General features: G+C 40.4%; 1 protein-coding gene across 2 annotated transcripts in view; it reads left to right on the top strand.

Annotated features, from left to right (window-relative positions):
• slc39a10 (solute carrier family 39 member 10) overlaps positions 1-17,547 on the top strand; it is a 72,242-nt gene that overhangs the window by 41,791 nt on the left and 12,904 nt on the right. For both annotated transcript variants that reach the window (XM_071340127.1, XM_071340128.1), the window contains 4 exons: positions 3,547-3,722; positions 12,247-12,426; positions 16,800-16,920; positions 17,202-17,498. In XM_071340127.1, coding sequence (XP_071196228.1) covers positions 3,547-3,722; positions 12,247-12,426; positions 16,800-16,920; positions 17,202-17,498 — 774 coding nt within the window. The remainder of the gene's footprint in view (positions 1-3,546; positions 3,723-12,246; positions 12,427-16,799; positions 16,921-17,201; positions 17,499-17,547) is intronic.

Below are 17,547 nucleotides of genomic sequence, written 5' to 3'. Positions count from 1 at the left end.
GAAGGGTGTGTCACAAAGCAGGATAGAGGAGTTGGCGACCAACTTTGGTAAACATTTTCAATTTAACTCGGGATAACCTGAGGGGTGTGGCCCACAACTGCAGCATGTTATAGGATGTTTCCTGCAACAAGGGTGTGTGGACAATGTTGTTCCAGTCCTAAGCCCCCCCCCCCCCCCTCCCTGCAGAGGGGAGGGTAGAGGTCGTTTTTTTAATGCCCTTTGGAATGTCAGTGGTGCTAAACTCACACCATTGAAGCTCCCGTGATGGCCATTAAAAGGGATTAAGCCAGAGAGAGGACACTAACCTTGACTCACATAAACAAGATGTTTTCATACAAATCCCAATGTAACATCCTTAGCCACTTTAATAGAGCCATGTCAATCATTCATTTGGTCCCCTATGAATCCACACGTTATTTACCGGTTTCCCTACTTCTGGAGTTTAATTCAGTAGACATAACATTTACATAACATTTACATGTTTTGGACCGTTTAAGGGCCCAATGCAGCTGTATTTGTATTTATATCTATATCAAAGAATTTCTTTGCAACAATTACAGTGCATTTAATTAATGTTCCTCAATCTACACACAATACCCCATAATGACGAAGCAAAAACAGGTTTTTATAAATTTTTGCACATTTGAAAAATAGAAATACTTTATTTGCATAAGTGAATACTCAAGAGACTCAAAATTGACCTCAGGTGCATCCTGTTTCCAGTGATCATCCTTGATGTTTCTACAACTTGTTTGGAGTCCACGTGTGGTAAATTCAATGATTGGACATGATTTTGAAAAGCGCACACCTTTCCTATATGTTCCCACAGTTGACAGTGCATGTCAAAGCAAAAACCAAGCCATGAGGTCGACGGAATTGTCCGTAGAGCTCCGAGACAGGATTGTGTCAACAGATCTGGGGAAGGGTACCAAAACATCTATTCAGCATTGATGGTCCCCAAGAACAGTGTCCTCCATCATTCTTAAATGGTAGAAGTTTGGAACAATAAAGACTCCTCCTAGAGCTGGCCGCCCGGCCAAACTGAGCAATTGGGGGAGAAGGACCTTGATCATGGAGGTGACCAAGAACCCGGTGGTCACTCTGACAGAGCTCCAGAGTTCCTCTGTGGAAATTGGAGAACCTTCCAGAAGGACAACCATCTCTGCAGCACTACACCAATCAGGCCTTTTTATGGTAGTGGCCAGACAGAAGCCACTCTTCAGTAAAAGGCACATGACAGCCCGCTTGGAGTTTGCCAAAAGGCACCTAAAGTACTATCAGACCATGAGAAACAAGATTCTCTGGTCTAATGAAACCAAGATTGAAGTCTTTGGCCAGAATGCCAAGCGTCACGTCTGGAGGAAACCTGGCACCATCCCTATGGTGAAGCATGGTGGTAGCAGCATCACGCTGTGGGGATGTTTTTCAGCGGCAGTGACCGGGAGACTAGTCAGGATCGAGGCAAAGATGAACAGAGCAAAGTACAGAGATCCTTGATAAACTGCTCCAGAGCGCTGATGTGTTATTAGCAGAGGTTTGGATCCCTCTTTTGTTATTGGTCTATCAACCAACTTACCGCATGGTGATTTCACCTTGGAAAGCTGAAATTCTCACCATGCAAACCTGCTGATTAGGTCATGTGTAGATTGTATTTTCAACCAGCAACTATGAGGAAATAATACTGATGAACTTTTTAATACTTTTTTACGATGTTCGTTTTCGTCAGCTGTACAATGTTTTAAAACAGTTTTCAAGCTTAATTTTGACTGCACTGGGCCTTTTTAAGTTGAATTTTCCCAATAGGAAGGCTCATGGGCAATTAAAAATCATCTCCCTGTTAGGAGATCATGAACATGACAATATCTGTCTGAAAACTAATAGCCTTGATTCCTCAATACCTCACCCCACTCTCAAAGCTCATTGGAGGAGGAGTTGACAGCTAATACAATTTTATGACGCTGTCCCTGTTGCGGTCTTCAAATACTTTTTTTATTTTTGTTATCCTAAAGCCGAGCTTAACAGGCATGCTCCCAAAACTAACATCTATTATCTGTGTAATTAGAACTTTGTCGTGCACTGTCTCTGTCATTAGCATCCCCCCCCCCCCCCTCCTGTGAGGAACGCCTGCCTCCTGTTTCCAAAAGGACTTGCAGCATTTGGAGATTTGTAATGATTTTTAATCCTCCATTTGGGCAAAGCGACAGCAACCGCTTGATTCACTATTCAGACAACTACAGAATGATCAGGGATCACTTTTTTCATTAACCACCTGAGACTAGGCAGATGAAAAGATGCTTGACTAGGTGTTTTATTCATTCTTATTTGTATAAATTTGGACTATCGTTGTTTGATCTATTTGATTTTAGCGTTAAGACCGCTCACTCCTCCTAGGTTATTTTTTGTTAATGTATAATATTTGCTGACGCTACTTTGGAATACACCTCTGAAACGACTAGGGGTGAACAGGTCCATGAACACTTGGTTTAACCTATCCAGTCGAGAGACCAGTGACCACCCCGAGAGAAGGAAAAAAGTATTCAGTATTCAAACCTTTCCAAAGGCTGTACTTATTTGATCCCGTGAGAGCGTTTGTGATCCCTGTGAAGCGTAAGGAGTCACATGTCGCATTCAGGCCCACTAAAAGTAACATGATTACCCTGCCCTATAAAAATAACTGGAAAACAACGGTATACATTTTCTTTTGGGGCTTGAAGGTGTTTCTCCCACTCCTTAACTTGCAGTTGGAGTGTAGTTATTGTCAACAGAATTTTATGGTTATTTAGGGTTACATGTATAATAACCTGAACAAACCAACCGTTATTAGTCAGGCCACCTCCAAAACAGGCTACGCAATCTTCACAACATATTCATCGAACACCAATTAATTTTGACTTGGCAAGAAAGGACTGTCGATGTCCACCCTTGACATCAATTGTCTGGATGATGAGCCTGCATTTTCAGTCTTCGACACCTGCCAGATCTGAATGCTGGCGGCAGAAGCTAGTATCAGTCTAGCGACTGCGGCACACGTTTGTGACATTGAATTTCACACTACATTAAACATCTAAATTGTTCTTTAGTTTCTCAGTTTTCTAGAGCCCTGGCCCCAACTATGACTGTCAAACTGATCCTGTCATGACCATATACTTTTATGACCTTTTGATACATTATGTTTCTGTTTTAATTCTGGGCCTCTGTTTTGAATAAATGTTCAAGGAGCAAGGACAAAATGAACTCATAATGACATCTACCAACGTAGCTCTGTGTGTAGCTATCGCTTTCAACAGCGATGGAAGTGATTGTTACAAAATCTCACTCAAGAAAGTAAGCCTATGAATGACAACAGCTTGTGGACGGTAGACATTTTTCTCTGCAGGGGGACATGTTTCTGACTATGGTGTCACTCCCCCTTCAATATTTTTGGCGGTTGATGCATAATGCTCCTTCCCTTACGAGTTGTGGTATGACTCTTTCTGTCTTTCTCTTTCTTCACTCTCGCCATCTTTGTCTCTCTCACCCCCACCCCCTTTCTATGTTTGTGTGTAGTGTGGGTCTGGATGTGGGGCTTTGTCTCCATCACCATTATCAGCCTGCTGTCCCTACTGGGCGTAATACTGGTGCCCATCCTCAACCAGGGCTGCTTCAAGTTCCTGCTCACCTTCCTGGTTGCCCTGGCTGTGGGCACGCTCAGCGGAGACGCCCTGCTCCACCTGCTGCCACATGTGAGTACTTTCCGGTTCCACTGACCCTGTGACACCTTAGTTTCTCAGATAGCCACTGTCGTGTCTTTACTGTCATTAACTTCTTCAGGCTGCAAGCCCGACACCGGGCACAATATGACAACAGCCACTTCAAGTGCAGGGCGCGAAATTCAAAATGTATTTTTGAGAAATATTTAACTTTCACACATTAACAAGTCCAATACAGCATTTGAAAGATAAACATCTTGTGAATCCAGCCAACATGTCCGATTTTTAAAATGTTTTACAGCGAAAACACCACGTATATTTATGTTAGCTCACCACCAAATACAAAAAAGGACAGACATTTTTCACAGCACAGGTAGCATGCACAAAGCCAACCTAACTAACCAAGATCCAACCAAACTAACCTAGAAACAACTTCATCAGATGACAGTCCTATAACATGTTACACAATAAATCTATGTTTTGTTCGAAAAATGTGCATATTTGAGGTATAAATCAGTTTTACATTGATGCTACCATCACAGCTACCGTCAGATATAGCACCGAAGCAACCAGAGTAATTACAGACACCAACGTCAAATACCTAAATACTCATCAAAAACATTTCTGAAAAATATATGGTGTATAGCAAATGAAAGACAAAGATCTTGTGAATACAGCCAATATTTCCGATTTTTTTTAAGTGTTTTACAGCGAAAACACAATATAGCGTTATATTAGCTTACTACAATAGCTAACACACAACAGCATTGATTCCAGGTAATCGGTAGCGATAGCACAGTTCGACAGATATATGAAATATCATCCCAAAATGGGTCCTACTTTTGCTGATATTCCATCAGAATGTTGTACAAGGGGTCCTTTGTCCAGAACCGTCTTTGTTTGGGTTTAGAACGACCTCTTTCCCTCTTGAATTAGCAAGCACACTGGCCAAGTGGTGCTAAGCTCTCCATCCTGAACAAAAGCAGACAACGCAACACGCCTAACGTCCCGAATAAATTTCAATAATCTAATAAAACTATATTGAAAAAACATACTTTACGATGATATTGTAACATGTATCAAATAAAATCAAAGCCGGAGATAGTATTCGCCTATAACGACGGCTTTCCAGAAGGCGATTCCAGGTTCAACTTCGCGCTTTCGAAAATACAGAAAATGGCGGACCAGTCATTCCAAGAGGATTTATTCCACTTCAGAGCAAGATAATCCATTCATTTCTTCTCTCACTTCCTCTTGACATCTAGGGGAAGGTGTATGATGTGTATGTATATCAATACGTATCATGCCCATTTATAGGCAAGCCCTTGAACAGAGACCTCCGATTTCAGAAACTCACTTCCTGTCAGGAAGTGGGCTGCAGAAGGAGTTCTGTTTCACTCAGAGAAATAATTCAAACGGTTTTAGAAACTAGTGTTTTCTATCCAATAGTAATAATAATATGCATATTGTACGAGCAAGAATTGAGTACGAGGCCGTTTGAAATGGGCACCTTTTTCCAAGTTAGTCAATACGCCCCCTGCAGCCATAAGAAGTTAAATTGAAGACTTTGTTTTTATCAAAGATTCTCTGTAATTAGTTATTACGCGATCAACGATATAATAACGTAACTAATTAACTAGGAAGTTGGGGCACCAGGGAAAGTGTTCAGATTACAAAGTTATAATTTCCCAATATAACCTTTCAGATATTTTCATATCTGATCAATAGTCTTCTGATTAATGATTTATTTATTTTACCTCACGTTAGTCTCATTCCAAACGTCGTAAATTGTTGGTTATCTGCACGAACCCAGTCTTCACTGAGTCATCCATACATCAATTGTCTTAAATCATTTATTTATTACTAACTAAGTAATTCACAGAAATGCGTTAACAAACAAACAAATTTAAAATGGTTACATGAAATGATAGGAGAAATATGCCCTAGTGGGCTGAACCGGCATGGCGGCTTGTTAGACAAAAGGAAAATTGGGGGTCGACTAAGAAGTCACTACAGAGTTCATAATTATAACAATTGACATGCTAATCCTTTACACATGAACGCTCACTCATTCGGGAACAATTGCAATCAATATATATATATTTACGCTCAGTGTGTCGTCTTGATCGCTGGAGAAAAGTTAGTTTCTGTTGGAGAGTTTCGTCTTTCTCTCTCTGTCTTGGTTAGAGGAGATTGTCACTCTGAACTTTCATTCGTTTCGTTATCAAGTGGATGTTTCGGCGGTTGTCGTTCTTCGCGTTCAATGATACCGAATTCCTAGCTGCAGACTAGTAATCAATATCAAAGACTTGTTCTTATTCTGTCGGTATAGTCTAAGAGTTTAACCACGTGGTATGGTTAAAGATTCAGCAATGGTACACAACCTTCGTTCCTCTCCTAATGGAGAAAAACATGGTCTAGTGATAATTTCTCAGAGTTGGGTTTTTATTAGGATTGCAGAAAGGGCTGTCCCAGGATGTCTGACCCAACTGGGCTCAGGGGCGGGTCCTCGGATTTAGTTCAAATCAAAAGGGATTGGATTTTTCTTCATTAAACAGTCCAAAATCATATTACACAATTATACAAACAGTATCATACTCACTCATTCATCTTATGAGGTTTACATCTAATTGTTGTATATCTGAGGCTATTATATAAACAGCGGTATGGTAATGTAGCCACACAGTCTCCCATGAGTTTCCCAAGTTGTGACAAACGGAGTATGATACTGTTAATAGCTGGAATCTTCACCGATCTTTTATACTTTTTCCGGAACATGAAATTTGTTCGTACCTCATGTTCTGTGAGGTGGAAGAAATCCCTTTGTTCTCTATGAAAGTTTTACCCTCTGCTATACTGTGTGTCCATGAGGAGATTCTCAGGAATTTACGACGTCTCTCTGGCCACAGCATGGGTTGGAGGAAAGGGGGAGGCAGGGAGTGGCAGGGAGAGGGAGAGGGGGATGGGGCTTGATGTACCCAGACAGGCAACGTCATGACACCACCATGGCATCCAATCTACACACATCCACCAACAAGTTCAGAGACTTGTTTGGGTTGGTGCATTTTTTGCTTTGTCATTAAGGGGTATTGTGTATGGATTGATGAGAAGAAAAAATATATGTTTTATCCATTTATCCATAAGGCTGCAATGTAACAATGTGGAAAAAGGCACCTTACTGTAATAGATTCCATTTAAATGGGCAAAAATAGCTTTTTAGCATTTTTACTATGACTTTCTGGGACTGGGGAGGGGAAACTGAAAACTAGCTGTTACTAGCAGAGAGGTTTGGATCTCTCTTGTTATTGGTCTATCTACCAATTTACCGCATGGTGATTTCACCTTGGAAAGCTGAAATTCCAACCATGCAAACCTGCTGATTAGGTCCTGTGTAGATTGTATTTTCAACCAGCAACTATGAGGAAATAACACTGATTTTAACTTTTTTATACTTCTACAGTGTTTGTTTCATCAGCTGTACAATATGTTATAATATACAGGAAACGCTTCATTTTGACTGCACTGGGCCTTTAAGTTGAATTTCCCCAATAGGAAGACTTTTTACAGGATGTCAGATTGATGATTCACCTGCTGCCCCACGTGAATTAAAGCTATACTTGGAAGAGGGGAGCTGGGCTCCCCCACAACAAGAATGGAAATATCTATGCGGGCCCCCAAAAAATAAAGATATTAACATTAACCCTAAGAGACATGGGGCACCCCAAGAGTCAATGTCAGGACCTAAAACTTGAATGCCTACCAGACACTGGCATGTAGATTAATACATCTACCAGCCACTCAGATTTTTTTTACCAACCAAAATATTTGTTTTGCGTTACACTAAAAAACTTAAAATAAAATGGATGAGCATGCTTAGTAACGTTTCTAAAACAAGATATGTATTACTAGTAAGAAGTAATGTGGTATATTTCTCAGTTTAATGTAATATTAACCAAGTCTTTTAACCGAGTCTTTTAACCAAATATCACAGATTCTGCTGACCTTTTAAGGTTACTGTGGTAACGGGGCCACTTGAGTCTTCAGTGTGCCTTACTGGTGGGAATTTCGGCTCTTTTTGCTGACTGATCTTTTCGACTCGTTCAGTCATAATAACTAATTTCGTTAATTTGAGTCAATCATGCCCAGAGCATTCAGGACCCTCTACTGGGCATCGATGAACTGAACTCTCAAAGTCATGATTCTTAAGCCTCTGGTTCACATGTCGTTCACCATAGGTGGCTCATTGGAGCTGTCATTTGTGACTGAAACTTGTACATTGTTTAAAGCACATTTTTACATGCGTGTATTGCTGGGCATACAAACATATAAGAGTGTTTATTACAAGGTCTAGACTAGTTGTGGCCGCAACTGGACTAGATTTTGAGAAACTCTTGGCGAAATGCATTCCTTGACTGCCGTGAGGGTGATGAGCACAATGTTGTTTGCGAACTGCAGCACTCCAAATGTTTCGTTTGAGTTTGTTGAGCTGTGTATGTTTTGGTTCTACAAAGCTGTTTCCAGCATAACATTCAATAATTTACATTTACATTTAAGTCATTTAGCAGACGCTCTTATCCAGAGCGACTTACAAATTGGTGCATTCACCTTATGACATCCAGTGGAACGGCCACTTTACAATAGTGCATCAATAATCAATTAATGGCATTCATTAATGCACCATGCAATCAATTGTCAGTTCCTCCACACATATGCCAGACAGTTGGTGGTCGGAGCACGTCTCTGGAGTCGCTGAGCCGGAGGAACGTGTATTAATCCTGCTTTAGGACTCATTACGGCCGGCACTAGCAGATCAAACGAACGACTAAAATGAACAAGTCACTCATGAAAAACAAATCATGACTCTTGAGTCAGTAAAAATCGTAGTTCAAACATAATGAATTGTTTTCGAACTGCACATCACTAGTGTGCCTGTGAGAATCTGACTAGAGGCCAACGGCATCTCTTTGCCTTCAGTGGAAGCAAACTCAAACATTTAAAAACAAAACTTGTGGACAAAACAATGTAAATATCCAAGAAACACAAGTCTCACTTTACTAGTTAGACCAACTCCTGGCTGTGTGCATTGCTTCTAAAAGCAAATATTTCAGTGCGTACAGCCCCCCAGACAGGCAGTGTTGCTGCGCGAGGTGGGGTACAACGTTCGGATTAGATTGTGCATTAACATGAATGAAACAGAATGGCAGAAATACTTAGAAAACTGATACTGCAGCATTTATTTTTCTATAAATCACAACTCGCATGTGCCCATACTTGACTTGTGACTATTTTTATAAAATGCCCGCACTGTAGAGCCCTGAGTAACTACCCGCCAATGCCAAAACCTACCTGCATTTGGTGTGTGGCGAGTGTTTAATTTTAGGCCTTGATCCATATGCAATTCGAACACGGAGTAGGCCAACTTCTCTGCCCTGTACCACCCACACATCCACCTCGCATGCCATCTGTTCCCGTGTAGCCATGGCACCCAATCCACACACACTCACTAACCACATTCTGGCCCAACGTTAGAGCATTCAGATAAAAGTGGATTGCGTAGAGCAGACATGATTTCGTTTTCTTGCAGAATAAGAAATAAGGTATTGACTTCATGACATTTTCAGCTGCAAAGTTCTAAACATTGTAAACCCCTGCCATCGCCAGAGCAACTCATTCGCTATAAGATCCTGTTCCCTTACCACTGGTGCCCTCAGTGGAGTGCCAATATAGTGCCACACACACAGTGCCAACTCCCCTCACAGCCCTCAGCCTGACAGCTCCTTGTGAATTATCACACACATGACTTATTCAGATGTTTTATTTATTTATCTGCGTAATATCAGACTGCTCTAGTTGAATTTGCCTTTTGCATTATCCCAGACAATCGTTCTCCACAAAACCTGCATTCAGATCTCCCTGCAAACTATTCCAACCAGACTTCCTCCCCTCTGAGTTTCATGCCAGTCATCAATTCATCATCCAGTCATCAATTCATCATCCATCACCCCTAGTAGCGATGGAATAATTGTCTTGACATTTCATACTGTTAACAAGTTCAGGAATCCTGGCCATGAAATTAAAGAATGTTGGCAAAAGTTACTAGCTAAGCATTTGCTAAAGTTTCTATCTGTTATTTTAAAGAACACTGGTACTAAACAGTACGTTTGTTGCTAAATGGCACTATGCTTATTATCCTTGTAATGCCGATCATAACTATTTTATTAACATTATTATTCTCTTGGCCAAATATTATATAAAAAAATGTAAATGTAGTTTTTTCATTTAACTGTTACAATTTTATAAGTCCCTCAAACCTCAAAGTATGAGAAATCATGTCTTGTCACATCTAAAGATGTACTGAATTTGTGTTTGATTTTATCATTGTATACACAAATGTCTCTGTATTGATGTGTAATATTGATATTATTGTTGCAATAAACACACAGGAAAAAAAGTTTTCAGCACTTTATGCTAAAATGGTTAAATTCATTGAATTTGTAAAGTACACCGTATCTAGTCTGGGTACCAGCCTTTTTAGCCAACATTCCACGTTCAGCAATCTCAATGTTCAATATGCAGCTAGATGTCCGGTGGGGTTGCTAATTGGTTTTTGGAAATTACATAAATATTTTCCATGACAACATGTGCAGCTTCGAAATTAGAATTATACAAAGTCAAAAACAACAATTTAGCTGTTAGCTAGGCAAGTTGTTACATTTTAAAATCAAAGCTACAATGTTTTGTGGTTTGAATTGCGGTATATCTTTAGTTTGAGAATTTTATCAAATCAAGCTTTATTTATACTTCCAGTGCATTTCAGACATGGAATGCAACACAATGTGCTTCACATGATAAAACAATGAAAATAAAAGCTTAAATATTTACTATACAAAAAACATGTGATAAGAAAACACTAAAGAAGGAGCAAAACTGAATGAGTAAAGCGCCCTAAAGCAAAGCTAAAAAGATGCGTTTTAAAATCGATTTTAAATATGTCCACAGTTTCGGCACCTATCTGGTTCTCTGGCAGGATATTCCAGAGATTAGGGGCATAATAACTAAAGGCTGCTTCTCCATGCCTCTTGTTCCTAGGATTTGGGACAGTTAACAGGCCGCCAGAGGACCTGAAGGACCTACTGGGTACATCAATTAAATGTTTTGGTGCACAATCATGGATTGATTTAAAAACAATAGAAGAATCTTAATGTATTATAATTTATTAGAAAAATTCAGCAGAGGCCTTAACTAGTGTAATGTGTCGTCAGTCTGGCCTTGGTCATTACCCGTGCTACATTATTCTATGTTTTGCAGTTGACTAATGGCTTTTTTTGGGTAGACAAGACAGGAGAGCATTACAGTACTCAAGCCTGCTTGTACTAAATGCATGGATGATTCTTTGTATCAGCCTGAGAGAGAAACGGCCACACCTTGCCAATGTTCCTCCTCTAAAATAACACGTAGGTTTTTAAACCTGGTGTTTTATCTTTATTTCCTGTGAATTAAAATGGGCTTTGGCTCAAACAGTAAGTACCTTGTACCATTTTTTATTTATTATTATTTTTTTTATTTTTTTTCAGTTGCAGTATGTTCACCACGGGTGACAAACTCTATGCTGGTTCAATAGGTCCTAAAACAATTTACTTCTCCAGTATGTCCAGAAGGACATCATGGTAAAAAAATTGGACATGAGCTAGCAACTTTTCAGACTGATTTTCGTCTGGACAACAACAACAAAAACGCCACAGAACAATGAGCTATATGTTTCACCGAATGTATAAATCTGAAGCATCTGGTTGGGATTTCCACTCATCGCTGAATATGGTGATGAGAGGAAGCCCAGTCCACAGTTGGGTAACAGTCAGAAGATGGCGCGAGATGGATTTATTTTAAACCGTTTTGGAGCGTTGTCCATTCGCACATTTTTCATGCCTCTGACATGCGATAATGATTTTAAAAAAGTGCTGTAATAGCCTACAGTTTTCTTGACATTTTGTTTTAATTATTGTTATAGGCTCATGTTTTTACCGCTACGCCGTACCCCACTTTCTTTTGCCGTGACACCGTAGCGGACTGCCTTATTTTAACCCCTGGTTATTGCACATGTGTACTTCACGGAGTAGGCATGTGCCAATAGGATTGTGCTAGCTTGTGCTTGGCTCTGCCCACCTCGATTGTTCTGCCCACTGATTCATTTTCTTCCATTGGAAACGACAGGATGTGGTCTCTTGGGTTAGTTATAAAAGTCTTTGCTTACGTGATCTGTGGAGAAAATACATGTTTATTTAGTTCAAACATAACCCTCATAGCTTTACTCCAATCACAAAAGTTATCGAATCAGGATCAAATCCTCTGATCTCCTCGGTCATTAATGATAACATTTTCATATTTGAAGATTGAAGAAAGGTCAGTCTCTTTGACAAATGACAGGAGAGGCAAGGAGTGGAATGTTAGCTAAAAAGACTGGTACTCTGGCTACACCATACCACAATTTCCTATTACCAGTGGAAACAAGACTGTAAAATAGTGCAACCAATATTTCGTTTTTTTCCCCATCTCACAGGCTCAAGGGGAGCACGACCACAGCCACGGTGAGTCGGGAAACGAGAGCAACACTAAAGAGGTGGACATGCTCACTGCCTTTGACGGGGTCTGGAAGGGCCTGACAGCGCTGGCTGGAATCTACTTCCTCTTCATCATTGAGCACTGCCTCGGCATGTTCAAACACTACAAAGACGCAGGGGTAAGGAGGAGCCATGCACCCATACCTGATTGAATGCTATGGAAATAATTTCATAACTAGGTGTTTACCAGAGGTGGGATCAAGTCATTGTTTTACTTAGCACTCAAGTCCCAAGTCAAGTTTCGAGTCCTAAACAAGTCATCATGTGCTCTTCACCAAATGTAATACAATTCATATTTTTAACAAGAGTAATAGTTAGTATATTACATTTACACAAATCATGAATGCTTTTTAAAATATATATTTATTACTTTCCAAATAAACTTTATATTTCCATGGAAGTACATGGGTAGCCATGAGAAAGCCATGTAAGCTTGTGCACAATCGCCCAACCTTAACACACACACACACCCTCTCTGTGTGTGGTTACAGTAGGCTAACGTAGGCTAACGTATGTCAATGGTTTCAGGAACAGCAGTAACATCAGGCAGGATTTAGGCTTCCAACTGCCTGGCCAGTTGTAGCACAATCTTGGGTGCAATGATCACATTCCCTCACTGACTGACAGTGTGGAGGCTCATTATTTTAACGTTACGTTAGCCTACATGCTACACTAGCGAAGTTTTATATATAGCTGTCGGCTATATTAGCCATGACTTCTGTTCTTTGTGCAGCTTCAAATGTCGAACGAAGTTGTTGCGCCTCCGTCTGTAATCTTCTTACCGCATGTTTTGCAAGTTGCAATCCGTTTTTTTGATGACTACAGTGTAGTCTTTATATCCGAAAATAATAATTTTGGGTATCATCTTTCCAAGGGTTCCATCTGAATTCACCCACCGACGTTCCTCTGCACTGCCACGCGCAACTTTTTCTCAGCTGGCACAATTTCATTGGCTGCTGTCCGATTCAGACTGTAATCCGTTAAATTAAGAGTTTATGCACTGCACACTTCTTTTCTTTTAAAGCGTAATTTTTATTATTTGGGCTTGGGGAGGGTATCAAGTCAAAAGGCTCAAGTCCAAGTGAAGGCACAAGTCATTGGTGTCAAGTCGAGTTGCAAGTCACCATATTTGTGACTCGAGTGCACACCTCTGGTGTTTACTATTGTTAACTGGTATTCAGAATACCTGGAAAGTAAGACATACCTTATATTACTGTGACGTGAAAGAGTCGATTGTAGGAAATACAGTGCCTTAAAGTATTCACACCCCCCCTTGACATTTTCCACATTTTGTTGTTAGTCTGAATTTAAAATTGATTCAATTTCGATTTTGTATCACTGATCTACACATAATAACCCATAATGTCAAAGTGTAATTATGTTGTTAGAAATGTTTGCAAATTAATAAAAAAGTGAAACGCTGAAATGTGCTTAACAAGTCACAAGTTGCATGGATTCACTGTTTAACATGATTTTTAAATGTCTACCCTGTCTATGTACCTCATACAGTTGACGTCGGAAGTTTACATGCACTTAGGTTGGAGTCATTAAAACTTGTTTTTCCACCACTCCACAAATTTCTTGTTAACAAACTATAGTTTTGGCAAGTCGGTTAAGACTTTGCATGACACAAGTAATTTTTCCAACAATTGTTTAGACAGATTATTTCAATTATAATTCACTGTATCACAATTTCAGTGGGTCAGAACTTTACATACACTAAGTTGACTGTGCCTTTAAACAGCTTGGAAAATTCCCGAAAATGGTGTCATGGCTTTAGAAGCTTCTGATAGACTAATTGACATAATTTGAGTCAATTGGAGGTATACCTGTGGATGTATTTCAAGGCCTACCTTCAAACTCAATGCCTCTTTGCTTGACGTCATGGGAAAATCAAAAGAAATAAGCAATGACCTCAGGAAAAAAAATTGTAGACCTCCATGTCTGGTTCATCCTTGGGAGCAATTTCCAAATGCCTGAAGGTACCACGTTCATCTGTACAAGCAATAGTACGCAAGTATAAACACCATGGGACCACGTAGCCATCATACCGCTTAGGAAGGAGACGCGTTCTGTCTCCTAGAGATGAACGTACTTTGGTGCGAAAAGTGCAAATCATTCCCAGAACAACAGCAAAGGACCTCGTGAAGATGCTGGAGGAAACCGGTACAAAAGTATCTATATCCACAGTAAAATGAGTCCTATATCGACATAACCTGAAAGGCAGCTCAGCAAGGAAGAAGCCACTGCTCCAAAACCGCCATAAAAAAAAACAGACTGGTTTGCAACTACACATGGTTACAAAGATCGTACTTTTTTGAGAAATGTCCTCTGATGAAACAAAAATAGAACTGTTTGGCCATAATGACCATCATTATGTTTGGAGGAAAATGGGGGGAGGCTTGCAAGCCGAAGAACAACATCCCAACCGTGAAGCACGGGAGTGGCAGCATCATGTTGTGGGGGTGCTTTGCTGCAGGAGGGACTGGTGCAATTCACAAAATAGATGGCATCATGAGGCAGGAAAATGATTTGGATATATTGAAGAAACATCTCAAGACAACAGTTGGGAAGTTAAATCTTGGTCGCAAATGCTTCTTCCAAATGGACAATGACCCCAAGCATACTTCCAAAGTTGTGGCAAAATGGCTTAAGGACAACAAAGTCAAGGTATTGGAGTGGCCACCACAAAGCCCTGACCTCAATCCTATATAAAATTTGTGGGCAGAACTGAAAAAGAATGTGCGAGCAAGGAGGCCTACAAACCTGACTCAGATACACCAGCTCTGTCAGGAGGAATAGGTCAAAATTCACTCAACTTATTGTGGGAAGCTTGTGGAAGGCTACCCAAAATGTTTGACCCAAGTTAAACAATTTTAAAGGCAATGCTACCAAATACTAATTGAGTGTATGTAAACTTCTGACCCACTGGGAATGTGATTGAAATAAATCAAATCTGAAATAAATCATTCTCTCTACTATTATTCTGACATTTCACATTCTTACAATAAAGTGGTGATCCTAACTGGCGTAAGACAGGGAATTTTTACTAGGATTAAATGTCAGGTATTGTGAAACTGAGTTCAAATGTATTTGGCTCAGGTGTATGTAAACTTCCGACTTCAACTGTACATTGGATTTTCTTACCAAGACGACCTTGAATGTTCCCGAATGGCCTAATTGCAGTTTTTATGCAGAAATCGCTCCAACATTTCCTGGTTGTTAAAATTCTAATAGTTTGTCTTTTCAGTTTGTGACAAAACAAGAGAGTACTGTATTGTAGAGAATCATTGTACAATCTAAATCACTTTGAAATATATTTCAATAACCAGAAATATTGTATTTTCAGCAATTTGAAGCTGGTGCACAAAAGTAAAAGACGCAAATAACAAACTTAAGCACGGGAAACGTAGTAATAGCGTACATTAAACAGATCTACCGCTTCTTAGTCTTGCTTTCATTGAGTGACATATCTGTAACTCATTTATGTCATTATGACCCGGTTGCCCAAAAAGTTACATATTGCAGCAGAGCTTGAAGATTAAAAAAAAAAAATTATGGGCTAATATTGTGTCCTCGCTGCCAAAGGTGATTTTAACATGTATTGTGTCAGGTGGTTGAATACATATCTAATCAAGATATATTAGTTTTTTTTTCTTTTTTTCTATTAATTACAAAAAGTTACTTTTTCTTCCTCTTTGACAGAGTTTGTGTCTATCGTTGACAAAAAATGACAATCCATTTCATTCCCACTTTGTAACAACAAAATGTGGAGAAGGTGGTGTGAATACCTTCTAAAGGCACTGTAGTAGTACATGTACAGGTAACTGCCAAAATAAAGGAAAGACCAACATAGTGTCTTTAATCAGGCGTTTGGCCACCAGAACAGCTTCAATGCGCCTTGGCATAGAAGTGTCTGAAACTTCATTGGAGGGATGGACACCGTTCTTTCACGAGAAAATCCTTGATTCGCCTCTTCACTGTTGACATTGAGACTGGTGTTTTGCGGGTACTATTTAATGAAGCTGCCAGTTGAGGACTTGAGGCGTCTTTCTCAAGCTAGACACCTATGTACTTGTCCTCTTGCTCAGTTGTGCACCAGGGCCTCCCACTCTCTATTCTGGTGGGTCTAATCCTGGACGCTGATTGGTTAAAACCGCATTCCAGCCTGTCTATTCCACAAGTTACCACCGGCTGCAGAACAAAAAAACTGAACGACTGGGTCACGTCTCTGGCAACCGATAGAACGAACAACCAGCTGGCTTGGGTAGCAACCCTAGATTTGTGTCGGGACTATATCTTGTGGAAGGATGAAATAGTATGAATAAATTCATCAAAATAACGTTTTTAATGAAAATATGTCAATTATTTTAGTATGTTTTGTAACCCAGTTTCTCAGGAATTATCACTTAAGTGTGGGTGAATTGCTATACTTGAGCTAGCAAACAAGTCTGTGTCTTTCTATTAATGTGTCTATTCTTTCTTCCTTCAGGGCACCTTCTGTCGCAGGAAGAAGAGGGGCGAGGAGGCCAAGATTGGCAGGAAGCTGTCAGATCACAAGCTGAATCGACGCTCGGACGCGGAGTGGCTTCACCTCAAGCCTCTCACAGAGGGTAAGAGGGTGTCCTGTCCTAAAGTGAACTCTAACTAACAAAAGAGTAGGATTGTTACCACACTTAAAATGGAAGATTTGTGTGAGATGTGTTTTTTCTTGGAATTTTGTGTGTAGGAGGATGATAATACTATGCATGACAAAAGTACAAGGAGTGTGTTTTTTTATTTTTATATATGCATTGCTGTATTGCCAGCTTTGTGTTTTGTAGGACATGCCATATACAGTATATCCTGAACTTGGCATTTAGTAACAGCTTTCTACTCCTTTTCCCCCCTCAAGGTCTGGACAGCACGGCCATCTCCTGCGACAACGGCCACAATGACACCCAGCTTACAGAGCTGCAGCCACCTGACTCGCCCAGCAATAAGACGCCACTGGCCCCTGCAGACTCACTTACCAAGGAGAACGGCCGTCGGCCCAAGAAACACGGGCACAACCACGGCGGTGGGCATGGGCACTCACACGGTGGGAATTGCCACTCGGACCAGGAGATGAAAGACGCGGGCATCGCCAGCATCGCCTGGATGGTCATCATGGGTGATGGCATGCACAACTTCAGCGACGGCCTGGCCATAGGTGAGCAGGAAGCCACCACTTAGTAAAATATTTTGTTGTCAATTACTTA

Source organism: Salvelinus alpinus, chromosome 14, assembly GCF_045679555.1.
Source record: "Salvelinus alpinus chromosome 14, SLU_Salpinus.1, whole genome shotgun sequence".
Taxonomy (NCBI): Eukaryota; Metazoa; Chordata; class Actinopteri; order Salmoniformes; family Salmonidae; genus Salvelinus; species Salvelinus alpinus.
This window is presented reverse-complemented; position numbering and strand designations above follow the sequence as displayed.